A 27532-nucleotide genomic window follows, 5' to 3' on the forward strand; every position below is an offset into this window, starting at 1 on the left:
ATTAATGGGCTGGGCTTGGGCTGGGCTGGGCTGGGCTGGAACTAAAGCCCAGTCCAAATTGTTTAAATTCATCAACAAGAGACACTGATGAAGCCATTGGAGTGCTACTACGTTTAAATGCATGCCATTCGTTGTATAGAAAGCTTCGTTCACTCGCCAAAGCTCTCATCTTGCTCTTCTCTCCTTCGAATCCCTTCTCCTTCTCCTTCTTCTTCTCCATTTGATCACTACCAAGCTTCAAATTCCAATGCACTGCCCCCTGATCCTTGTTCTTATACCAATCTCATCGTCTCCTATGCCAAACAAGCCGCCTCTTTGCGTGCACGCAACTTGTTCGACGAAACGCCGGAAAGAATCAAGACCTTGCTGCACTGCAAAATTATCCATTGTCGCGTGTTAAAGTTCGGTTTTTGGTTCGGTGGTAGCCTTGGAAATGCGCTTGTTGATCTCTATGCCAAGTGTGGTGAGCTTGGTAATGCATGGAAAGTGTTTGATAGGCTTGCTGAGCGTGATGCATCAGCTTGGAATTCAGTCCTTTCAGCTCATGCTAGATGGAGAACGCCTGTGGATGTTGTTTCTTTGTTTAGGGAAATGCAGTGTTCTGGCTGTACACCTGATCAGTTTGGTCTTGCCATTGCGCTGTCTGCTTGTGCGAGGTTATCGGCATTGGCTTATGGGAAGATGTATCCATTGTGACGTTGTCAAGTTGGGATTTTGCGCAAGTTCACACTGCGAAGGAGCTTTGATCGATATGTATGCAAAGTGCGACAAATGTGCTTGATGCTCGTCTTGTGTTTGATGGAGTTCATTGTCCGGATACAATCTCCTGGACAACAATGATTGCTGGTTATGCACGTATTGGTATGTCAGAGGAAGCTTTTGAATTGTTCTTGAGAATGCGCGATGTAGGTGGCACGCCGGATCAAGTTACATTTGTCACTGTTATAGCTGCGTGTTTGAGTTCAGGGAGATTAGACTATGCACGGAGTTTGTTCATGCAGATGCCTAGTCCTAATGAGGTTGCTTGGAATTCGATAATTTCAGGGTATGCACAAAATGGGCATGAGGATGAAGCACTTGAGCTCTTTAGGGAAATGAGAGGGAAGGGTGTGAAACCTACAAGATCAACACTTGGAAGTCTGTTGAGTGCTATTGCCAATTTAATGGCCATTTATCAGGGACAACAAGTGCACTGTGAGGCCATTAGGCTAGGTCTGGATTCAAATGTCTTTCGTTGGAAGTTCACTGATAAACATGTATGCCAAATGTTGCAGGATAGAAGATGCGAGCAATGTGTTCAGCATGTTGCCAGAAAGGAACATCGTTGTTTGGAATGTGATGCTCAGTGGATATATGCAGAATGGCAATCCAAATGAAGTTACTGAATTGTATATTGAAATGAAGAGAGCTGAGCTCCAACTGGATGAGTTTAGTTTCGTCAGTGCTTTCAGTGCTTGTGCGATGCTCGAAAATGTAGATTTAGGCAGACAGTTACATTCTGCTGTAGTTAAAGGTGATTTCGATGGAAGTTTGTTTGTAGGTAATGCTGTTGTTGATATGTATGCCAAATGTGGGGCACTAAATGATGCTAAACGTCAATTTGAGCTTATTTTAAGTAGAGACATTGTTTCCTGGAATGCACTAATAGTTGGATTTGTTCGCAATGAAGCCGAAGATGAAGCTTTAAGTATGTTCAGAAGAATGAGATTGGAAAGAGTGGTTCCTGATGAGGTTTCTTTTAGCTAGCATCATCAGTGCTTGCACTAATATACAGGCTTTGGAGGAAGGAAAACAGATGCATTGCTTATCTATCAAGTTTGATCTTGAATCTGATGTCTCTGTTGGGAGTTCTCTTATTGATTTGTACGCGAAGCACGGCGAAATAGATGTTGCTGAACAAGTTTTCCAAAGAATGCCTGAGCAAAGTTTGGTTCCAAGGAATGTTATAATCACTGGTCATGTACAAAACAGTAATGAAGAAGAAGCCTTCAATGTGTTTCGGCAAATGCAAATAGATAACATTGAACCATCCCGAGTAACGTTTGCAAGCATTCTGTCTGGATTTTCTGGGCCTCTGGGATTAAGAATGGGAAACCAAGTGCACAGCCATATATTGAAGTCTGGCCTCCTTGACGACGATGAATTCTTAGGAGTCTTACTGTTAGGCATGTATTTGAAGTGCAAGGCCATTGAAGATGCAAACAGGTTTTTTCATGAGATGTCCTATATCAGGAGTTTGGTATTGTGGACAAGCCTTATTTCAGGACATATTCAGAATGGTCAAAGTGAAGATGGACTGTTAATTTTTCGTACAATGCTCAACACTCTCAGTATCATGCCAGATGAAGCAACTTTTGCTAGTGTTCTTAAAGCATGTGCTGATTTAGCTGATCTGAGAGTCGGTAAAACGATTCATGCTTTCATTATTCAAACTGGTTTCTGCTCACATCAGTATACAACCAGTGCACTCATTGACATGTATTCTAAGTGTGGAGATGTGAATGATTCTTTCCTGGTTTTTGAAGAACTGAAGAACAAACACAATGTCATCACATGGAATTCGATAATTGTTGGATACGCGAAGAATGGATATGCCGGTGATGCGCTTAATCTCTTTCAGCAGATGCAACAATTGCAAGTAAAACCTGATGACATTACTTTCCTTGGCGTGCTTACAGCTTGCAGCCATGGAGGACTGGTCTCCGAGGGTCGTGATCTGTTTAATGTGATGGTGAATAAGTACAGGATAACTCCAAGAACCAATCACTATGCTTGCATGATCGATCTACTCGGTCGCGGTGGCTATCTTAAAGAGGCTGAGGAATTCATCAATGACCTGCCATTTAAGCCTGACGGTGTGATTTGGGCGACAATGCTTGGAGCCTGCCGAATTCACGGTGATGATGCCCGAGCCCAGCATGCAGCAGAGAAGCTCATTGAGCTTGAACCACATAATTCTTCGCCTTATGTGATGCTCTCTAATATATGTGCAGCATCAGGAAACTGGATGGGTGCTAAGATAGTTAGAGAAACAATGAGAGAAAGAGGTGTGAGGAAGTCACCTGGTTGCAGTTGGATTGTTTCCGGAAAGAAAACTAGTTTATTTGTTGCAGCAGATCAAACGCACCCTGATTATATGGACATACATGCAGCCCTGAAGGTTTTGACAATGGCAATGAAAAATGAAGGTGATGTTGCTGACATTGAATTACTTCAACTCGATGAAGAATGAGTTCAAGGCATCATAATGTACTCATGTTACAAAAATATTGTATTAATTATTCATCAATAGTATTCAATAAATACACAGCAAAATTTGATCTATAAATACAGGAGTACAATATGTCTGCACAATTTTGAGTCTGATGAGGTTCTGCTGCACAGTTAATACCACCAAATTCATATTTTTACAAAGATGAAAATATCTTGATGGCTATTTTGTTGGGAGAGAAGGAAATAGATCAAGTTTCTACAGTCGCCTTCCCGCCACAAACATCACAAACTGTGTATCCAAGTCCTTCGCAGTATGGGCACTTTGTTCCTTCATCGATCCACTCCAAGAACTGCAGGGAAGTAAGTGTTCAAACTTCAAACACAGTTTGTGTCCAAAAACGTAAGTACAGGTACAACAATGGTAAGCACAAAAGAAAAACGACAACCATCGTGGGCCATCTGACCTGTGGTTCAATGTTTGGCTCACCCGTGCCGTCACATTCTGCAGTAAAAAGAAGCAGTTCAATCACAAAGTGCCACCAACTACATGAATATTTCACTCTGTGAGCTCAAATCCATTCTATGAGAAGAACAACGACATCAATTCACAATCCTTTGTAGAAACAGGGTTTGGAGAGTGCTTATGAAATGGAACAAGTTCATCAAAAAGAAAAGGAGATAGGAATTGAAATTTTAATATTTTTACTCTCACCACGTGATTAATCCTAATTCTACATCAGTGGAAGTTTGGAATAGCACAAGATACCTATGCACATTAGCCGGCCTTCTCCACGACAGGAGAGACATTTTTTTGTAGAAACAGGTTTGCTTATTGCAGCAGGCTGATCCCTTCCGATTAGCCTTGAGGGTTCTTCCCAGCGATTCTCTCCAATAAGAAAGACTCTCCGTTGGGATACCTCAATTTCTTCAGTCCCACTTTCCTTTATGACAGTCTGCTGAACATCAGCAATTTCTGTCATAGACACAACTGGTGCTCCATTCTTATTATCCTATCAGAAGCATCAATCGATCCAAGTTCAACATTACACATTAAGCATCAGTTATACACAAGATCACCATCAACACCACACATTAAGCATTACTAATACACAAGTTCACCATCAACACCACACATTAAGCATTAATGATACACAAGATCACTATCAATACACATTAAGCATTACTGATACACAAAGGCAAGATCACCATCAATACACATTAAGCATTACTGATACACAAAGGCCCCATCAACACTAAAAATCAAGCATTACTGACACACAAAAGCATCATCAGCACTATACATTAAACATTACTAGTACAACAGAGCACCAAAAATCAACAAGGTTAAAAAAATCCTACTAAACAGATCTACGAAAATCAGTAGAACCAGTTAAACAATATTCATGCAGCAATACATGCAATGCATATATCACATAAAATCTAAACATTAAAAAGTGAGAGAAAAAGCATACTCTTTTGGCGTTAGAAACAAGGTCATCTTTCAGGGCAGCAACCCCAATCTTTCTCCCCATAAACAACATTTCCAGAAGCTCTGTTGTCATCACTCCATCTTCAGGAGTTCCCACAGATGCCTATAAACCATGAAAAGAAATAACAAAAGCTTCTCAAAACTCATGGCATGGCCATGCAGGAATACAGCCAACAAGCAAGCTGCACCAGCCAAAACATAGTACTAATTTGTTCTCAAATTTGGATTTTGAAGGAACAAGAGGTCACTCACTTGCCATGTCTTCACAGCTTTCTCAGTCCCACTTGAGAAGCTCGAATACTCCATGTCTTCTTCTCCAGAATAAAACCCCAATCTCTGCAAAGCTTCCTGCATTATCAAACCAAAATCAACCAAAAATTTCAGCCCTGAATACCCTACATACATACATACAAACACACACACAGACATACATTTCATTTACTTCATAATTTCTCTATAAAAATTCGAATTTTAAAGTTCAATGAGCTTTAAAATTCAATATTGATTTAATTCACTAAAATTAGGACTCGCCTTCAATCTCATAGCATAGATTTCACGCAGACCTGCATCTCTCGGACATCGTCTCCTTCCGACCCCCTCCTCAAAGCTCTCTTCTTCTTCATCTCAACTTGAGGAACACTAACGTCCTCCTCCAGCACCAACTCCTTCACCTCCGTCTCTTCCACCAGCACTGCCCTTGGTGCCGGCTCCACCATCGAGCGCGGGCGCTGGTGCTCAAGAGCCTGGATCCGGATCGTCAAGGCAGCAATCTCCTTAAGAAGCGCTTCCCTCTCAGAATTCCATCGCGCCTCCTCACGCAGCCATCTTCGCTCCTCCCGCAGCCACCGCTGCTCCTCCCGAAGCCACCGCTCCTCCTCCCTTTCCCATGAAGAACCGGATAGGGCGGCAGAGATGGGGGACAAGATTCGAAGATTAACGCTTCTCCGGCGAGCACCGGAGGTGTTCGGAAATCTGGACTTCGATGGAACTCTGTGGATTCCTGCGAAGAGTGCGAGGACGGACGCCATTGAAGCGAGCTCGAGCTCGAGATCGAGAGAGCTTGAAAACGGATAAGGTTTCGTATGATACTCTCGCGGGCTCACTTTATTAACGTCATCTTTACCAATGACCAATAAGGAAATGCCACGTGTTGTCACTTTCGGATCCGCGAGTTAAAATCCATGCCCGTTTGGAAGAAAACGGGTCGGATCTTAATTGAAATGTTGATTTTTGGTCCTTATATACTAAAAATACTGAATCAAATTTTACAGAAGTCCCTGATTATTTTTATCCTTTTTTTATATGAGAGCGTTAGTTTTAATTTAGCTATGAGACCATGAGGAAATTGAACATATTTGTGTCATTTTAAAATAGAATAATGCTTTTTTTTATTTAATTTATAAATCAAATAATATTTTTTTACAGTTAAGAATCAAAATGAGTATGAGTGTGTATGACTGAATGTGGGATATGGTGTCTATAATCAAACTCAGCCTTTTTATTTACAGTGCATCTTTTTTGGTATTGAAAGGAGTCTTAATCATCTAATGTGTGACTTAGGTAGCATCTCTTAAGAAGAGAGCATCTTAAAGTGATAACAAATAATTAATCATACTCAGCTGTTAACATTTAGAAGTTATGTAAATCTCTTGCATCATTTTCTCTTTAATATTTTTGTATGATTGTCTAATTACTGTTGCGGTTGCAAACGTAGCTTTTTTTTTAAAAAAAAAAGTGGATAAACCACTTCAATTAAACTGGGCAAACGTAGCTTTTCACTTGATGGTTTTTTTGTTTTATCTAAACATTATAGAATCGATTTATTTATTTATTTTAAAAAATAAAGGTGTGTTTATTTGACTGGATTTAGAGGTTATTGTATTTGCAACTACTGGGATTTGTTAAATACTTTGTTGATTTCAAAAGATTTCATTTGCACTTTACTTTCCCAAATCTCATAAACGTGGGATTTTGTTTTACAGCTGAATCAACTGTAAAACAAAACAAAATCCATTAATTGAAATCCCTCACATGGCAAGTACTTGAGGGATTCAAAAATCGAAGTGGGGGATCCAGCTGAGATGAGAAGATAGCAGCTCCAAGCCTCCAACCATTCACTTGATCTACTTATTTTTCTCCTTAGCTCCAAGCATCCAGCAAATTCAGTTGGTAGGCATTACTTCTTCTCTTTTTTTCACCTTGCTGGTGGCTACTGCTTTCTCATCTTCTCAGCAATTTAAGAAACAAAGAATTAATAATTCATATTTTAAGATATGAATGGCATCATATTCAACAAAGTCTAACATCTTGCCATCCATGCTTAGTTTTATATATATACATATATAAGGTTGTTAGTTAAAACTAATTCAAGAATCACTTTTAAAAACTAAAATTATATATTGAATAAATATTTACATCGAATAACAAAGTGATGAAGGGGGAGACTTCGGATTTGGATATAAATTAGGAATATGTAATGTTTATGGTCTTAATCCATACAATGAAGACGTTGGACACCTTGGCAGTGAATGGGTGAATGCGGGTTTAAAACCCCGTACCCGTGATATTTTTCATTTACTGTTTACTAGGGTCCGCTATAGTAAAGTACTGTACACTAGATCATAGTATTGATACATTGTGAAAGAAACCGTGTACTCCATCCCTCCAAAATTATATGACAAGGAGATTTACCATTACAGAGTTATGATCCATGATATATCTTTAGTGCACATATTTAGTTTTTATTGTCACGCGTGTTAGCCCGTCTCATATATTGAATCCCTAGGGGTCATTAAGTCACTATAATTGTGCACCTCAATATCTATCTATTTATTCCTTCAACAACCTTTTAGTGGGGGTGTTTTTTGTCTTGTGTATTATCTCTTATTGTATTGTATTTTATTTTATTTTAATTATGAAAATAAATAAATTATCAAAATATAGTATACCTTGGTGTGGGTCAAAAGTGATCCAATTCAACTATTTTCAAGATTCCCCCACTAGGAACTTTTTATGTCGGCTCTCCCATCGGGAATCTTTCTTCTGGAATGGTTTTCTTAGGTGTTTACCCACTTCCAGGACCTGTACTACACCTATTATTCATGATGAGTAGCTGCCTTTTTCTGGCATGACAGATGGATAGACAATTATGCGCCAAAGTACCTCTGGCCTGAGCATTTTAGAACATCACAACAACAATCTGGTTCTCTAAAGGATTTGGCTCATTTGGTACATATGCCTTGGTTCTCCTTTAGCCAAACCATCTCTGTGAGTCTCACCATTGAACCTCTCTCTCGGCCTTCCAGAGATAACAAAAAGTGGTGTATGACAGTTAATGGTCAGTTTTCAATCAAATCCTTTTATGGATTTCTTAGTCATGGAGGTGTTCTACGCTTCAACCAACTTGATTTTGAAAATTCTATGCCCAAAAAAGATCAATTTATCTGGCTTACAGCTTTGCGGACATATAGATACTTACTCTTGGACAAATTGTGTGAAAAGAAGTTGTAATAGATTGCCAACAACCATATGTATTCTTTGTTGCTACGACACTAAATCTTCAAATCATCTCACTACTCTAGTGTCGGATGGCTTTCTTTGTCATCCGAATTATTTTTACTCGATTTTTCATCTACATGAACCCCCACCGACTTTTACAAAAACATGTGGAATAGTGAAGATCCCGACTCTCCGAGCAGCTTAGCGGCTCGAGATCCTCATCATTAGGCCATGTTACACGTAACATTTGGCTGATGCACGCATCTTTAATAATATTTACTCAAATTATATTGCTGTGATTATCAAAATCATTTACATGTTTCTATCATGGGTGGTCGCAGCTCCAGAAGCAAAGAGAATCATATTGGAAGGGCCAGTTGCAACAACTAAACGCAGTCTGGTCATCCTCGGTCAATGCACAAATTCAGGCGATGAGGCGCTAGCAGAGTAGGGAGAAAGTAGGGAGTGAGCCCCTTTGCTTTGCTCATAGGTTGGGGTCCCTAGGCTCCTTGGGATCTTTTTATCTTTGTTTGTTTGGTTTTGTTTCTTTTTTGGTGCTTGTATTTCTTTTCTTATTGTGTTTCCTTTGTACTTTATTAGCTTCCATTTCATGTGGACTGTTTTGTTGCTCTTTCTTTTAATGCATGTGGTTTATCCACTTTTTCAATATATATATAAATATATTTAAACAATGCAGATCTATTGAAAGTGATCAAATTTAAATACATGTACAACAAAAATAAGGAGGTGGGTGTCAACCACAAGTAGTAGTTAAAAAACCCTACGCGGTACAATAGCACACACAGGATATAACAATAAAAGCAATTAATAAAGAGACACAAGGATTTAATGTGGTTTGGCTCTAAAAGTCTATGTCCATAGGGAGAGGCAATGAGAAATTCCACTATAATGTCAAAATGAAAAATACAAGTTTATACAAAGTTTTCAAGCCACGAAGGGTTTCACAAACAATAAAAGAACTTAGCCAAATGGCTTACAAAGCTTAGATCCAAAGCTAATACATTTCTTTCTTTAATAGCTTGGCTTGAAGGATCTATCAAAGCTCTTTAAAGTCTTGAGGTTTTCCCCCAATAGTGCTCTCACTCTCTTTCTTCAACATGAGCTCTCATACAAGTCTTTCCAATGAAAAACTTTAAATCACTAACTTTTGGGTTGCAACATGTTGTGGTCGGGGCCATGCTTCGCCCAAGAATGAATTCCTAACATTTGCACTGGCATAAACACGCCCGTGCTTCTTGCCCATGCTCTAGAGCATCAAAAGAAGGGCAAGCACAAAAAGGACTGCTCCTAGGGAAGAAAGGAGGCCCTTAGGAGACTCAGGTGAAGGCAATAGGAGAAGCTAGCCCGCGCTACACTCGAACATCAAGGGCTTCTCGGTGCACCCTCCTGGGTTCTTCAAACTCCAGGCTTCTTCAAACTCCAGGCTTCTTTTCACTAATTGAACTAACTCCTCCAACTTTTTGTCTCTTCTGATCGGGAGTTGCAGATACACAAAGTATAAACATGTGAGATATCTTAATAATCACTAATAAAAAAGAGCCAAAACAATCATCAAAGATTCTCTTATTTCTTTCAAGCCCAGACATTCCAAACTAAGGCCCTAGCTAAAGTATCCTAGTCCCCCCCCCCTTCTAAGGTTTCTCCTCCAAGGACCCAACAAGCCTGAAAGGGACGAAGGAAGGTTTGTTAAAACCAGGTTCTGGTGAAAAATGTTCTAGATTTGGACTGCAAAAGGACAGTGTATAAACAGATGATCCACAGATTCAATATTACATCTTCTTTTAGCTAGGTTTCTTTTCATTAGAAATGTGATAATAATATTAACTGACAAGAATATTGATACATTGAAAAGGAAGACAGCCATTTGTGACATGCTAGATGGTATGATGCTACGCTGCCAAGAAAGACGAGTGCGTAGTTCTAAATCTTAATCCGAATAGGACATGTAATTACTTGTGTCGTTAGTAACCATTTATGACATTAAATCACTTTGATATGCCATTAGAACTTGAAGAAGAAATAGGAGGATGTCTCAATCCAGAAATAAGGCAAAAGTTATGCTATGTTGCCGATGCTTGTTTCAAGTCATTTGGAGATAGACTTAGTGAAGTTTTGTTTCATTTTCGGTAAATTTCCTCCAGATCACTGTTCTAAGCCATTCGGAAATGGTTCTTCCGGTGATTCTACAACTGAACCTTTTATTGCTGCTCATAATTTCATACTTTCTCATGCAATTGCCACTAAAATTTACAAAAGAAGTTCCAAGGTATGACATGTTAATTCTCGTATTTTGTTTGTTTTTCTGCAGAAACTTTGCTTGGTTTGATACTAATTGTTAATTTGTTTTCGTCGTTAGGCAAAGAAAAATGGATTAATTGGACTTTCAATGGCTTTTAATTGGTATGAACCTCTGACAAATTCAACAGAAGATCAATTAGCAGCAGAGAGAGCACTAACATTTCAACTTGGATGGTAATCAAATTTTAGGCAGAAAAAACTAAATTGAGTTTGATCTAGTTAACAGAATTAACATTTTTCAGAAATTTTCAGGTTTTTGGATCCTATAATTTATGGAGATTATCCTCCAGAAATGTGCAACATTATCGGGTCGAAATTACCGACATTTTCATCTAATGACATGAGGAGTTTATTGATGAGTAACCATAAGACAATGACATATCTATTTTTTCTGTTTTCATAGAGTTTACTTCTTGCCGATTATGCGCAATCAAATGAGGAATTATCGGTTGATGAATTAATTAATGGCATAAAAAGAGTGGAATACATAGGGAGCTACCTACCTCAAATCTTTGAAAACAGCAATAAGGTAACTTTTTTCTGAAATTTGTGGGGAACAAATGAATGTTAATTAATGAAAATTTCTGTTGTGAATGCAGTAAAGGAGCAAATGTGAGAGGATATACTTCATATGGCCTCTTTTGGATAACTTTGAATGGTCATTTGGTTTTACAGTAAAGTTTGGTTTGTTCTACATTGATTATGATACGTTAAATAGAGTTCCGAAATTATCGGCAAGATGGTAGTACAAGAAATTCCTTAATGATCCGATGATAATCCAACAACCAAATTCTAGATTAATTATTAATGAGACAAACTTCTCACCATGAAATTTTGATCTCTGGTCAATGTATTATTCTTTTGTAAATTTCTTTTTGTATTATATGTTTTTGACACTAATTGAACAATTATTATGATTGTGACATGATGGTTATCTTATTAAGAATTATGATGCAAATAAGTCTTTGAAAAAAATGCTAAACACGTACAATTAGTTTTAATAATCTTTTTCATAAATATGTTATGACTTTAAAAATTTATTATTATTATTAGATGAATTATTAGCTTTTCTCTTAACCATAACTTTTTTGAGGTTGAGCGTTTTTCCTTCGAAAACGCATAAAATAAATTGCTTTATCTAATCAATTTTTGATTTAATTAATAATAGTTAAAATCTATTTTTTTTTTATTTTCAAATATTAATAGTTGGTGTATACTACTAACATTATAATAATGTCTTTCTACAAAAATAGAAAAATTACTAAAATATATTAAAAAGAAAAATAAATCATCATAGAATAGTTGAGTGGTTAATGTATCCGACCATACAGGAGTGTCAAAGCTCGACCCCTCCTCAATACAACCTTATAGTAATAAGAAGATAAATACCATGTAATACAATATATATATATATATATATATATATATATATATATATATATATATTCTTAAAAAATATATATATAAATGGTAATCAACAAACGACTCGCTCATTATGAAATTGGTTACTTAGCATGGAAAATAAATATACTTAGGCTCAAAATACTGAATTTTTTACATATTGTGGAACTGAATCGATATGTGATATCTAGTCAATTTTAGGAGACTGATGAGTAAACCCCTCAAAAGTCATATAATCGTGACATTTACCTCCAAAATAGAAGAATCAGATATCCTCGGTACATAAGAATTTGATATGCCTCATCGTTAGATTTCAAGATCAAACTTCGATTAATCTGGCTACAGAATTTTGACAAGATATAAAGGTAAGGCCCAAAATAACCAATAAATTTTAAAAACTTTCATGGAATTTATTATAATGGTAATTATATTGTTGCTTTGTTAATATATTTTTCAACTAATTTGAACCGGCCGAGATATAATAATGCAATTACGTATATTATATCTGGGCCAGATGATGCAATTAACTTTATTCGCAGAATACGCACTCTCAAAATTTGTGCACCAAAAGCCCCACCTTAGTAATATTCATTTTTTCATTAAATTATTTAAAATAAAAATTTAATGGTGAATTATATAAACTTCACTTAATTATTGCATTTCATCTCAGATTTTCCCGTAACATTATTGCCCCGTTCGGCTTTCTTGATGGTCACTAAACAGTACACATTAAAGTTGAAACTCCGTTTAATAACGATCATCAACTCTTTCGACTTGAGCATTTTCAATTGCGGAGCTTTAAAACTAATAGTGGAGTGAAATACTGAAGTGGACAGTACAACTAATCCGGGCAAAATTGACAGCTTAACCAGCAATAATACAATAATTAATGTAATATTTTCATCAATTTTCTAAACTACAATTTTATAAAAAATTAAAGAAACTCATATTTGTTTGCAGATGTGCACTATCTCCATTTTCCATTTCAACAGACGTTTTTCTTCTTCTCCTCCTCCTTCATGTTTCATATATATATATATATATATATATTGTTTTATAATAGGTGATAAATGAGAGTCAGACAAATATAAAAATACATCAGTATAAAATGTTATTAATTCGGCCGGATATCATATGAGACAAATGAAAGTCCGTCTCATACAGTAACAAAGAAAAAAAATCCAAAAAAATTGAAGAATTGTCAGATTTTACTTTTTTTTTTTTTTTTTTTTAAGATAAAATTTAAAAATAATATTTTTTTGCCTTTTCATATGTTTTAACTTTTCAGAAGTCTTGAATAATTTAGGCTAAGTTTGCCAGCATGACAACACATCTTAAAAGATTCAATTCAAAAAGGTGTCCATGCTGTTTGTTTCAAGGAATCATCCTTAATTAAATAAACCAAGTCAAAGAGTTGTTCAAATATTTTTTTATGGATAAGATTAATATTTTCCATGCATGAAAGTATGATCATATATTAGTCAAAAATTTATCAATATATATATATATATATATATATATAGTAGTATGATCATATATTTTCCATGATTCATGCTGTATTTATCTCAATGTATGCATATGTATTACATTTACGTGAAGATTCATGCCTTCAAGCTAAAAGATATACATTATATTTGCATGAAAATTCAAGCCTTGAATTGAGTAAACATGAGGAATTCAAATGAACTTCTAATCTGGATAATGGTCAAGAGATGTTAGAGGACATAACTTAACAGACATTATTGAATATATAATTAAAAATTTTATATTTCAACATGTGGAAGCCCACCAACTTCTATATATATGTGTATGTATCTATCTGCATATCAATTCATAAGTCCTGCAGCAGAAAAATGAAGATGAGGAAAGCAATGGCATTGGCTTTATTTCTTCATAACTTTCTACTAATCTCCGGCGAACTTCATCGGAGTGAGTTTCCTCCGTCGTTCCTTTTCGGAACATCAACTTCTTCTTATCAGGTATGCTTTGTTCTGGCTTATTAATTATGTGTTCAGAGGTTATGGTTTTTGTTCATCATGAACTTTTTTTTTTTAATTTATGATGAGAAAATTAAAAACTAAAGAACAATATGAAATAATTTATGATTGTGGCAACCATATGGGTGGGTGAATTAATAATGATTTAATTTAATGCTTCACCTACCAGTGATGTTGATATATATTTTTGTTAATTATTGTTTTAAAAGAATTAAAATAATTTTTACAATACTAATTCGGTTTTTCTGTTATGAAGATTGAAGGAGCATATTTAGAGGGACACAAAGGGTTAAGTAATTGGGATGTTTTCACTCACCATTCCGGTAATATATATATATATTGACTTTTGCAATCAACTTTACATTGTCTTTCTGTGTATTATAACCAGAGAAATATTGTATTTACTTGTTAAACTGTTTGGGCAGTAAAAATCAGAGATGGCAGTAATGGAGATGTTGCAGATGATCATTATAACAGATACATGGTAATGTATATTTATGTTACGTTGATGTTAAATTTATGAATATGTTGTTTATCAAATTTGTATTTTCAAAATATGAAACAGGGTGACATTGAATTGATGCATGCTTTGGGTGTAAACTCTTACAGATTTTCGATATCATGGTCTAGAGTTCTTCCAAGTGAGTTCTAGAAATTAAAATTTATTCAGCTTTAATGAGGAATTCGTCTTCTCAATTTAATTGTATCAACAGGAGGAAGCTTTGGGGGTGTTAATTTGGTGGGAATTAAGTTTTATAATACTCTTATCGACGCACTATTGATCAAAGGTAAATATTCAGTAATTAACTGATTGTAAAGAAAAAGCATAATAAATGAGTTTACTGTTGCTTATTATGAATTAAAACAGGAATTCAACCATTTGTCACATTAAGTCATTTTGATTGTCCTCAAGAACTCGAAGAAAGATTCGGTGCATGGCTTAGTCCACAAATGAGGTATTAATTTGATTTTGATCACCTCATTAGCAGCATTAATCCATAATGCAGTGAAACTAAATTTTATGTTTTGTAATTCAAGGAAAGAGTTCAGTTTCTATGCGGAACTATGCTTCAGAGAATTCGGCGACAGAGTGAAGCATTGGGTGACATTCAATGAGCCAAATCTCATGCTACATTTTGCTTATACTATTGGAGGATTTCCACCTGATCGATGTTCAAAACCGTTTGGTAATTGTAGTTCCGGTGATTCAATGACTGAGCCATTCATTGCTGCACATAACATAATTCTCTCACATGCATTAGCCGCAAACATCTACAAAACAAATTATCAGGTATGAAATTTCATTGTCAATATGGTAAATTATAGGATCGGTTTAATAATTTCTTTCGCTAAAATTTTCAACAGATTAAACAAAAAGGTTTGATTGGGATTGTGATGGCTGTCACTTGGTTTGAGCCACTCAGAGACATAATCCAAGACTATTTGGCAAGTCAAAGAGCATTATCTTTCGATGTTGCATGGTAAAATAAATTTATTTTACGTGAAATCTATGTTTGAGATTAAGCAAAGACAACAACCAATTTTTGCAACTTTTCAGGTTTTTGGATCCTCTTGTTCATGGTGATTATCCTTCTGATATGCAACAAATGCTAGGACTGAGATTACCGATGTTTTCATCAAAAGAAAAAAGACTACTGAAGAATTCCCTTGATTTCATCGGAGTTAATCACTACAGCAGTTTATATGCAATGGATTGCAAGTCTTCTTCATGCAACATGGATGACTTTGATGCTAACAATGCATTAATATACAAAACCGGAGAGCGAAACGGAGTACCGATCGGACCTCTGGTGAGATACTAATTAAAGCATTTTCTCGGAAACTAGAATGTTATTTACTTAATCATCTTTGTTCAATTAAACTGCAGACAGCAATGCCAAACTCATATGTGGTTCCTAGCGGTATGGAAAAGGCAGTAATGTATGTCGCACAGCGATACAACAACACACCGATGTACATTACTGAAAATGGTTAGTCATACTGTAAAGAAACAAACATTTCAATCGAAAATTCAGCATTTTGATTATCACGGTAACAATTTGTTAAAATTTTCAGGATATGCACAACATGATGTTTCTTTGGAAATATTACTGAATGATGTGGATAGAGTGAAGTATTTGAGAGGTTATCTTAATTCTTTGAGAAATGCAATGAGGTATTAACTGATTAATCATTTTTGCAATGAAGATAACTGCAATATTAAAAAATTAATGAGAAATTTGAGGGTTTTTTTTTTTCCTGCAGAAAAGGAGCTGATGTGAGGGGATACTTTGTTTGGTCAATTATTGATAATTTTGAGTGGGCCTTTGGTTACACATTGAGATTTGGACTTTATCATGTGGACTTTAAAACACAAGAAAGAACTCCAAAAAGATCTGCAGAATGGTACAAAGAGTTTTTGACTGATCCTGCGATTCAATCCAAGACAGTGTTCACTCACAATGAATCATAATATTATATAAATTTGTATCAAATTAGTGTGGGAAATTAAGTTTTAGTATTTGTGTTTTTTTTCATTGTATTAATAGTGTTTGTGTTGTGCTGATGAAGGATTTGTAAAATAAATAAACCATCCTTGGTATATATATATATATATTTATTTTTTTTAATAATAGGCGGCAAGCCCTCCCCCCAATTAAGGTATTGCCAAAGAGACTGGTAAGTACGAAGGTGCACTAATTACGGTGATTTACTGACTTCCTAAAAAAATCTCTTTGTCCTGCAACTCTGGAGGAGTTAAACCACTGTTTCTCCCACAGAGGGCTCACATCTGGGCCGTGAATAATACTTATAAATAGTATTGGCCCTAAATGTACAGTACATGAACAGTATAATAAACAGTATTATTGGGGAAAGGATTCAAACCTTTGCCCTTTCTCTTGCACTCTTGTGTCATACCATTATATATATATATATATATATATATTAGATAATATAGATTTAAATGGTGAAGAATTCAAATTTTGGGAGCCGTAGAAATGTCAATTTTGATTGTGTAAATTGGAAGCGACTATGTCGACCACGGGATCAAGGAGGATGGAGAATCATATATCTCGAAATGTTGAACTTAACCTTCTTTGGCAAATGGTGTTGGAAGATCTTGACTGGATATAATTGGTGTGGTTTCCAAGTTATTCAATTCAACCACTTTTGAAACAACCTAACTTGGAATATGCACTTTAGATAGAATCTTTCTGGCAAGATCTCTAAAATTCCTTGTCAGCCTTTATTTGTGTGCACTCAATTATCGGAAATGGTACCACTACCCTATTCTAGTATGACAACAGCCTCTTGAGGTGAGTGCACATGAACCTCTTGCCATAGGAGTTCTCTCACTTGCATCAACCTATGGGCATAGTCAAAGACCTCATCAAACCGTGCCTATATGCCATTCCAAGGCTTGACTTAGCTGAACTGGGGCAACTTACACTTTGGGGGCGTTTGGTTCACAGTAATGATATATTACCATAGTAATGAGATTACCGTGGTAATGAAGTTGGGAATGCTATATGACTAGAAATGTTGTGGTAATGTGTAATAACCATGTTTGGTTGGAAACTTATATTACTGGTAATCTTTCATTACCATGTTTGGTTCACAACAGTAATCACCTTGGTAATATTCCAAAATTCCCAAAATACTCTTTTATATCTAAAATTTTAAAAAAATTTAAATTTTCAAATAAAATAATTAAATTATAATTTAAAAAAATTAATTATTTGGCACATTTTTTTGAAAATATTTTTTTGTTAAAAATGTTCATAAAATTAATGAGGATGGATCATAATACAAAATTCCTGCTAATTTCACAATAGCATATATATCCTTCAACTAGCTATTTTTTTAACAAAAAGCTCCATAGCACATATAAATAATTGGTAAAATACAGGGAATGAAATATTAAAAGTTTAAGCAACTAACATAATATCCAAGTTCTACATCCTGCTAACCTCACAATAGCATACATAATAAGTAGTTCAAATACTAGCACACACATAGTTTCACTTAACATACAACACACAATTTAAATAGTCATAAAACTCCATACACACAATAAATTAATTCTACTGGCAACCTCCTAAATCCCAAGTAACATATTCTTTCCTGCACTCATCTGGAAGTGAGAAGAAATATGACACTTTACTAGTGTCAGATACAATCAAGCCGCCAGCTCTGATCCTTTCCGATTGGGACAAACCTTCAATCTTGAGTAGCTCAGAAAAAACTTTTTTCTTTGAGATCATATCGGCTAGAAACTGGAAGCAATTAGCAAGCCTTGAAATGTGCTCTCAAGAACTATTAATCCAAGTTCCAATTGAGCTAACAGTGCTTGAGAACTCATCATTGGCAGTGTCTTGCCCCAAGGATCGTTTACGCTTACTTTTCTTTGCAGGTGCATCATGTGATGAGCCCACGTGATGTGGCGATGGCATTAGGCGGGCTTGGGGGATAGTTGCATTTTTCTTCCCCATCTATTGTATTAATTTCATGTTCAAAGTGAACAAAAAGCATCTCCTATGGATGGTTCGATGAGTTGTTGCGACTTCCTCATTTGCAATATCTTCTACGAGATCTCTTTGGACCTTCAAACGACCTTCCCCCGTGGCTCGATCTTTCCCAAATACTTGGCTCAGCTCATCTAGGAATGGAAAAGGCTTATTCCTTAGTCCAGCAGCTCCTGGGTGGCTCTGAAAACAAATAAAACAAATAAAACAAATAAATAAATTATAAACATGGACAAGACATTTGTGACCAAAAATGATAAAAATCATACTAATGCATTTAGAACAAAATTACCTTTACCCATTCATTGAAGACATTAGCATCACATGTAATGCATTTTGCACTATCATTCCAACCAAAACCACTTGCATTTGGGCCTAACATCTCCTGAATGGCGTGGCATTGTCTTTTCCACAACTTGACCCTTGACTCAATATGTGGTGAGCCTTTGATATTAGAATCAGGTAGCTTTTCACGCATCCACTTTTCAAGTTGAGTCAAATAACCGGCACGAAATTGACCATTATCAGCCTTCCATTTACCAGACTGAGCAAGCCTAGTCAAGCATTCAACTAACATGGAATCTTTTTCTATAGTCCAAACATGTTTTCTACCTTGTTTTGTTTGCCTCTTTCCACCTTTTGCATTTGTGTCAATCTCATCAACATTCACATTTTCAGCCATCCTATATCAAGAAAGGATATCAACAAAGAATACATACTAAAAACATCAACAATAATAATAAATATATCACACATGGCTAAACATATAGCATTTCATTTGTATCAATTACACAACAACAATGTGGAAACATTTAATTAAACATATATTACACATGATTAGACACATAATGTTACATTTTTATTGAACATATATTATCCTAGTTATGTTGGGCTCTACTATGTCTCCATTGATTAAACCTATCAACTGCTAAATTAGCACGCCATGTTGTCTAAACATCCGATGTTTCAACAAAAGTAATTCTTTCACCATCTAAATCTTCTTCTACAATGTCTTCACCAATTGTTTCTTCTAAGGGATCAATAAGCATTTCCCTCCTAATATGATTGTGTAGCAATGCACAAGCAGAAATGATCCTACATTGTGTCTTTACAGGATAGTATGACCTTCCCCTTAAAATTGCCCACCGTCCTTTCAATAGGCCAAAGCATCTCTCGATTACATTTCTAGCAGAAGAGTGCTTGTAGTTAAAGAACTCTTCGGGGGTGGTGGGTTGGCTACCTTGCCTCCAATCATTTAAGTGATACCTTTGTCCTCTATAAGGGGGCAAGAAACCCTTCTCCATTTGGGTATCCAACATCACACAAATAATAATAACCTACAACCATGTTAAAGGTTGTTAGTGTTTTAACACAACCATTTATTTAAATCTACATATACCAATCATTTTAAATAGTATACCTTATGGGACTCTTAGCCCATTTCTCCTAGAAATTGCATCACGTAACACTTTAGAATCACCACTGAACCCTCCCACCCCGTAGAATGTAAATAAATTGCATGTCTTGAGAGCACACACCTAAAACATTAGTGGCAATCTCATTTTTTCTTGTTCGATACCTAGGCTTGTTAATTGCTTGGACATTTACTTTGATGTATGTTCCATCTAAAGCCCCCAAACAATTCTATAAAATTACCAAATGTTAGTATACATAGCACATTTATTTTAAAGTAAATTTGAACAATGTAATTTTTTTTTTGTTTTTACCTTGAACCATCGCCACCTTTCATCAATTGAGTTTTCACGAACTGGTTCGGGTTTTTTGAGTAAGACTTCATGACATTTTAAAATTGCATTTAAAACTCCTTTAAAATGCCGACTTATTGTCTCTCCAGATCTAACAAATTCTCTTTTTGCTACTCTATTTTTTTGGTCATGTGAAATGGTATATAGGAAAGATGCAACCATTTCTTCAATACACATGTTTCTAGTGTCTACTAGTTTTCCACTTGTGGAAAGCAAATCACAATGGAAGCTAGGTCACTCTCAAAGACCAATCTATATACCATTTCACATGACCAAAAAAATGGAGTAGCAAAAACATGGTCTACTAGTTTTCCACGTATAGACCAAATCACATACGTGGTCTACTAGTTTTCCACGTATAGACACTCTCAATGGAAGCTAGGTCACTCTCAAAGACCAATCTATATAAATTGACACTTCTTATTAATTGCCTACTTGATCTATCATAGGCAGTCCGTTTCCTCTTTCTTCTACGCCTACGCTCTAAGGTAATGACGTACATCAATATTGCTAGTTTATTCATCATCTCCGCATACATATAAGCTATGGTGACCAACAAGCCCAAATTATTCGGAGAGAAAAGATCCATCTACACAAAATAAAATAAAATAAAATAAAATAAAATAAAATAAACAACATAAGAGAACTAGCTAACAACAAATAATACTACTAAACAATTCAAATACATGAAAACCAAGTATTTTCAAATAATAAATTGAACACTGAATATTATACATCTAATTATTCAAAGAACCAAGGATTTGTATCTTAATTGCAAACATATGCAGTCCAACTTTACATATATTATATGTTGGATAGAAAATTACACACAAAAGAGATAAAAGCATGGTGTATAGGAGAAATAAAAACTTTTTCAATTCTAAGGAAAAAACATATATATATATATATATATATATATATATATATATATATATATATATATATATATGACTTATCTTGAAGTCCAACTATATCTATAGAATAATAAAACTTCTCATTTTCCCAAACACCATAGTCTTTATTAATTGCAACTCACCATCTCATTAGCTAAACAACACTTCATTAATTCTAGGTACCACTTTCATAATTAAGTTTAATTTCCAATATTATAAATGCACTGTGATTTGGGGTACGTGTAGTATTGACATCAAGAGAAGTGCTTTCATGTGGTCAAAACACATGCAAATTCAAACGTTAGGTTTTAATCTTATGTTAAGAACTCTATAAGCTCATGATAATTAATTCTTCACAGAAATTAAACATATAACTTCAAATTCAAGCAATCATCTACTTAAAAAGTTGTTCATTAATTAATTGATATAAAACAATTGATCACATCCACCTCATCCTGATATAATATTCTGCTTAAGAATATTTAATTAATTGAAATAAAAACTATTATCTCAAGTATCATAATGAAAAAATAGCTCAATGAGTATAATACATAGAAGCATGTATTTATGAGAAAATTTGATAAGAGTGTTAGATAAAGAGTTCAATAGCAACCTCAAAACATAGAAAGAAAAAAAACAAAGAAAAAGGTTAGGAACTTCATCAGCAAAAAGAACCTGTTATGCTTGTGTTTTGTAAAAGGAAAAGAATGTAATAATAAAAAGAAGAAAATCAAATAAAGAGGGAAAACATCTTTGTTGTGCTTGGCTGGATGCAGGAAAAGCAATGAAAAGAAAGGCAAGTAAATGAAGAAAAATTTCAGCACTAAAGCTTCACCTGAGGAAAATACCAGCACTTGATGGAGAAGGTTGCGTGATGGAGGTGGTGGCTCAGATGCTATAGTTGACACCGATGATGGTGGAAGAGGCTGTGTGACGTTGGAGGAGGTGGCTGTTGGAGGTTGGGTAACTATAGAGGAGGTGATTGCCGAAGGGGCGTGATGGTGAGAGAGGTGGCTGCTGGAGGGCGCGTCACGGTGGAGGAGGTGGCTGCTGGAGTCTGGTGTGTTTGTGGAGGAATTAGGGCTTCAGTGTTAAGAGAGGGTAAAGAAAGAATTATGTTTGAAGATTGAGGGAAAAGATGGAATATTTTTTTATATAAGATTACCATGATAGTGGTAATCTGGATGTGGACACCTATTTTGGTGGTAATTTGATTACCAAGTTATTTGGTAATATTTCACTATTGGTAATCTCACATTACCATCGACATTACCGATGCTACAGTACCAAACATGGTAATCTATCCAGATTACCACTTGATTCCCGGTAATCTGAAAAGATTACCGCGAACCAAACACCCCCTTTGTGTTGAGACACAGCATAACAGAAGTTGGAGCCTGGCACCAAATGGAAGGTTCATTGTTCACTCTTTGGCTTTTTAAATGATGGTGGATATCGATATCTAGTGACTCCAACCATTCTAAAGAATTTTGCCTTAGGAAAATCTCACTTTTTAATTAGCTGGCCAGGGAAAATAAAATTCTCATGCTTGAAAATCTGACTTCAAGGAGATGTAACAAGCATTCTATTGGCACATGTGTCTTGTGTCATATTGTGATTGAATCTGTAGACCATATTTTCATTTATTGCTCCTTTGCCAAACTCATTTGGGATCATTTTACTCAAATCCTAAGGATACCATGAACCTCGATATCCCTACCTGACCTCTAGGAAATATGATGTCAAGGAGTTAACCCAGTGATCAGAGACTCTTGGGACCTTCTAGCGAGAGCCATTGTCTAGATTAGCAAGAAATTACTACATTATTTTAGTTTAAATTGCCTTCCTTGTCTTCATTTACTTTGAGAATCAGTCACATGTTTTCTTTTTTGGGTATTTGTAACTCCTGCAAGTAAGAAGCAAAAGATGGAGGTTGTTTTCACTATGGTGAGGAGAAGCATTTAGTTCCAAAGCTCCTCTTATGGAGGATGAGTGCAACGCAGTCGATCAGACCCTTATTTCTCTTGATGGCTAGTTCCTCGCCACTACCATGGGAAAAGACCGTCTCTATGCCCAGGCTCTTGGTTCTGTGATGTTAGCTACTTTCACTTGAGTGGACCATATGCATATGCTGCTTCTTTTCTTTATTTTCTTCTGCACTTTTTTTTATAATATTGTTTTATGTTTTAACAATTTAGTGGTTTATCCAATTTTTTTAAAAATAATATATTATTATTATTATTTTCTATCTGAGCTTTGGTCCATGGCTACAATCTAGCCTTAGATCCTTATCTATTGCTGGGTGGTGCAGTCTTAACCAATTTTTATATTTAAAAACAATAAAATTAATTTTTTTAAAGGATATTTTTAAATTAAAAAGGTAAGATAAAATTATCGGGATTTTTTTTATAATTTACAACAAAAAATATTTTAACTCATCTTAAAAAAAAAATAATATTAACATTACATATTTAATGTGAAAATTACAGAGTACATAAAATCTTGGGAATAAAAAAAATCTTGGAAAATTTTGGTGTGGAGAGAGCTAGGGTTGATATTGATGGGCTTCATGTATATTTTTGATTTTTTTTCTCTAGACTTTCCCGTGGGACTCATATACCTTATCGTTAAGCTATACTAAGTAATAAGAAAAAAAAAAATTTAAGCTACTCCTTTTATAGTTAGCATAATGAGTAAGGAAGTAATTTTATGATAAAATGTAAAACAATAATAAGATCTTGTAATTATAACAGATTTTTTTTAAAAAAAAATGTGAATAAATCAATAGTAGAATTTAAACCTTCTATATTTGAATTGAACGTAGAATGAAATATTTATTGCTCTGTCTTAGAGATGATAACATATCTATTGCTATACTCTCTCTTAGGAAAGAATGGTTGAACTCCTTGGTAAGAGGTAACAATATATGGTTAAAAATTATGATTTGTCTACATTTATAAATATATAATTAATCACGTGACATTCATTAAAGGTGTGTGTAAATTTTTTAAATATTTCATATACCTTCACTTGTGCTTGTGGAAATTCATTCACTTGTCACTCATGAGTTTTAAAATTAAAGTGGTTTGTTCACCGGCCTATGATATGCCAAAGAGGACACGACCTGTAATAATCCAACTCTGACGTCGGCCAGAATGATGTAATAATGCTCTAGAGGACGAAGAAAATGACACTTTTATATATGTATATATATTTAAGAAACATAAGGAATTGTTTTGTATTTTTTCAAAAAAAAAAAAATGTTTTCTACGACTCTTTTGTGTCTGGAGCCATTAGATGCATGCAATCACATCAATGTTGTGATTGATTTGGACGTAACCTTCTTTCGTAGGGATAACTTCTTCTTTGTCTTATCAAGAAAATTTAATACAACAAATCAGAGCAAGAGAGTTGGTCAAAAATATCTTAAGTTATTTGTTAATATTTCTCGCAAACAAACAAATAAAATTATTATTAAAATAAATATTAAATGAACCATGATGTGATTATAAATAACAACATAAATGAGTCACCTGATAATAATCGAGTGATAAGTACATTTCAATTTTATGTAAAAAATTTAAAATTCAACTCTCTTTCAATCTATAATTGAGGTTTGATAATTAAAAAATATGTGTCGTCGCTTGTTTGCATTATAATAATATTAATAATAATAAAATATACATAATGAACCATGTGATATTTATTCTGTACTACTTATTTTCCATTTCTAATACATTAGTGGTTTATTCATTTTATCCAAAAAAAAAAACTACATGATATTTTTAATGTGCATCCTTCGTTGTGCCAGGTATTGTTATTTCCTCTGGTATCCTTAGATTGTTATTCTCTTGTTTGTTTACTTTTATTGTTACTTTAGTTTTTTTTTATTAAAATGGTTGATCCAAAAAAATTTTAAAAATAAACCTCATGGTTGTTGAGTTTTGCAAAAAAATGGACAAAAGAAAAAAAAAATTTGATTTACTACCTTGTGATTTCTGTGCGTGGCAAAAAGGGGAAAAACCGTGACGACCATTATCACTTATTTACGTGGCAATGGCAAAATTGACATTTGACATAAAAAAACATATATTCCTATTAGTTGGCATTTCTCCTCCCTCTCCCTCTCCTTCAACCTCCTCTCCGGCTAGATCCCTCTCTCCTTGAACCACTTGCCCCATCTCCTCATCCTCCGTCTCAACTCCAACAACCTCTCCGGCCCAATCCTCGTCCTATCCCTCCCCAATCTACAAGACCTCAACCTCTCCTCAAATTCCCTCAACGGTCCCATCCCACCCTCACTCTCCTCCTTTCCACCAGCATCATGATTGCCGAAATCCCACCCTCCCCCACGGATCCCCCACCACCACCACGATCTCCCTCATCCCCGGGATCAAACTAGATCAGGGCATCCACCTCTTATGAATGAACCATGCTGCCCTGATCACTATCATCACCGGTGACCTAGCAGCTCTCCTCATCGCCTTCACGATCCTCTTCCTATACTTCTGGCGCAAGATCGGATCTAAACCTCCCTCTCATCACCTCCACGAAGGCAAGAAGATCGTCTTCTCCTCTAGCAAAGGCGGTTATGGCACCGTTTATAAAGCCGTGCTCCAAGATAAGAACGTTGTTGCTGTGAAACGTCTTCAGGAGACGGGATCAAGCTTTGGTAAATGCAAATTCGAGCAACAAATGGCGATTCTTGGCCAGATCTAGCACCCGAATCTCATTTCCCTCAAAGCTTATTACTACGCTCCTGATAAGAAGCTTCTCATGTACGAGTTCATGCTTGGTGGTAAGGACCTTAATTACCAGATTAATTAGCACAATACATTAAAACCGAGATGAGATGCCAACTCATAGGAAGATATGTTTTTTTATATCAAATGTTGACTTTGCCCTTGCCACGTAAGCAAGAACTAACAGTCGTCACGGTTTTCCCCTTTTTGCCACGTAGAGAAACCACAAGGTAGTAAATCAAAATTTTTTTTTCTTTTGTCCCTCTTCTGCAAAACCCGACAATCACAAGGTTTATTTTGAAAATTTCCCTATTTTTAATAAATAAATAGTTAATAATATAAACAATAATAAAAAAAATCTTACATATAAAAAATCAAAAGCTCCCTCCATCTTAATTATTGCCTCTCCATGCCAATATTGGTTTGGATGCCCCATATATCCTTATTTTATACCTTGTATTTTTCCATGTTATCCCCAGCTCTTTTTTTAACTTCTGTCCCGTATTTTAAGTGATTTATCCTTGTATATATATACACACTTTCTATTTTTCATCAAAGAAAAAAAAACATCAAAACATGGCTTACAACAAGTTTGCCACTTTAGAATGATCCTTTGTCTTATGTTTTATTTCTACTATGTTGCATATGCTTGTTCTCTATTTTTAATAAAATCTAATGTTCGTCCACTTAAAAAAAAGGAAAAAGAAAAGGAATAGTAACAAGCTGGCCACGTGCAACCCGCTCCAGATCCCTAACACCGATTACTTTGGGATCTCCTCTTAAGGGTCATTCTCTGAAGCTAAAGACCTAAGCCAACACTTCCTAAGTGATTCACTCTAGAGCCTCATCCGCTCCTTTGATTTTTTGAGTGCAAGATCTGAAGACCATACTAGCACCACGACCTTGCAACTTGCTCCAGAGTGATCCACTTCCTGTCAGAGTTTGTGACCCGAATTCTATTTGTAATCGGGTTGAGTCTTTATGATTCACAATGTCAACAATCCTATCTTTAATCAAAGTAAAGATATATTAAGATTCTAATTTTAAATTAGTTTGGATAAGATTAGTTAATTTAAATGATGGTAGGATTTTATGGTCTATACCTCTATATAAAGCACCATGTGGTGCCAAGTTGTAGATATAGAATACCTATACAAGTCTTTGGTAGCAATGTAGTCCCAGCTCTATCTTCAATATAGTGGATCTCTCATCATCTACCCGTGGTTTTTCCAGATTTTGGGTTTCCACCACGTATATCTGTATGTTTTTATGTCCTTTTGTCTTACTTCTTATCTATTATAGTTGTTTTTATACCTAACACTTCTCTTGTCAGCTTGAGTATTCCTCTGCTACTAGACGGTAGACTTCGCCAACTCAGTTGTGTTCTTCTCTTTGTCGTACTCTGTTTTTTCTATTTTGTGTGGTTGTTGTTTAGGAATGCATCATCCCTAGTCAATGAAAAAACCAAGGGGGGCTAGTGGGGACTTTCATCCCCCATTGGCACTGGCAATCCTGAATTTTGAATAGAACCAATTACCCTCGCCATCAATAGTTGACCCATCATTCCTTTACTCATAGGTTGTAGCCCCTCCCTCCTCAAGGCTAAAGGACCAAGCTTCCAAAATGGCTCCTTATCTCCTCTTCTTAAATTCTGCTTCCGAGTATATGAGTCTGGCGGTCACTAAGAT

At 35.4% G+C, this 27532-nt stretch overlaps 3 protein-coding genes across 4 annotated transcripts; 2 read left to right on the forward strand and 1 right to left on the reverse strand.

The window, feature by feature from the left end:
• The first annotated feature begins 36 nt into the window (after positions 1 to 36).
• LOC120277264 (pentatricopeptide repeat-containing protein At3g09040, mitochondrial-like) lies at positions 37 to 3252 on the forward strand. The gene is given in 5 exon segments (XM_039284035.1): positions 37 to 675; positions 677 to 772; positions 774 to 1229; positions 1231 to 1734; positions 1736 to 3252. Coding segments are annotated over 5 exon segments (3111 nt in total). The 5' UTR covers positions 37 to 117; the 3' UTR covers positions 3233 to 3252.
• On the reverse strand, positions 3251 to 5769 carry LOC120277273 (protein disulfide isomerase pTAC5, chloroplastic). Of its 2 annotated transcripts, XM_039284047.1 has the most exons (6): positions 5266 to 5769; positions 4955 to 5050; positions 4686 to 4805; positions 3980 to 4223; positions 3678 to 3715; positions 3251 to 3563 (listed from the first exon to the last, which is right to left on the reverse strand). In XM_039284047.1, the coding sequence occupies exons 1-6, from the start codon at positions 5728 to 5730 to the stop codon at positions 3462 to 3464; spliced, it is 1065 nt and encodes a 354-aa protein (XP_039139981.1). In that variant the 5' UTR covers positions 5731 to 5769; the 3' UTR covers positions 3251 to 3461. The 2 variants fall into 2 exon arrangements, with proteins under 2 accessions (XP_039139981.1, XP_039139989.1); XM_039284055.1 differs by lacking the exon at positions 3251 to 3563 and having other exon boundaries at positions 3678 to 3756.
• Positions 5770 to 13765: 7996 nt separating this feature from the next.
• Positions 13766 to 16510, forward strand: LOC120277481 (beta-glucosidase 18-like). The gene is made up of 12 exons (XM_039284345.1): positions 13766 to 13899; positions 14174 to 14240; positions 14343 to 14401; positions 14483 to 14558; positions 14631 to 14705; positions 14786 to 14873; positions 14956 to 15208; positions 15283 to 15398; positions 15476 to 15728; positions 15806 to 15908; positions 15994 to 16093; positions 16183 to 16510. The coding sequence occupies exons 1-12, from the start codon at positions 13774 to 13776 to the stop codon at positions 16388 to 16390; spliced, it is 1524 nt and encodes a 507-aa protein (XP_039140279.1). The 5' UTR covers positions 13766 to 13773; the 3' UTR covers positions 16391 to 16510.
• The last annotated feature ends 11022 nt before the right edge of the window (positions 16511 to 27532 follow it).

The sequence above is a fragment of the Dioscorea cayenensis genome, chromosome 2, assembly GCF_009730915.1.
Source record: "Dioscorea cayenensis subsp. rotundata cultivar TDr96_F1 chromosome 2, TDr96_F1_v2_PseudoChromosome.rev07_lg8_w22 25.fasta, whole genome shotgun sequence".
In the NCBI taxonomy this organism is placed as follows: Eukaryota; Viridiplantae; Streptophyta; class Magnoliopsida; order Dioscoreales; family Dioscoreaceae; genus Dioscorea; species Dioscorea cayenensis.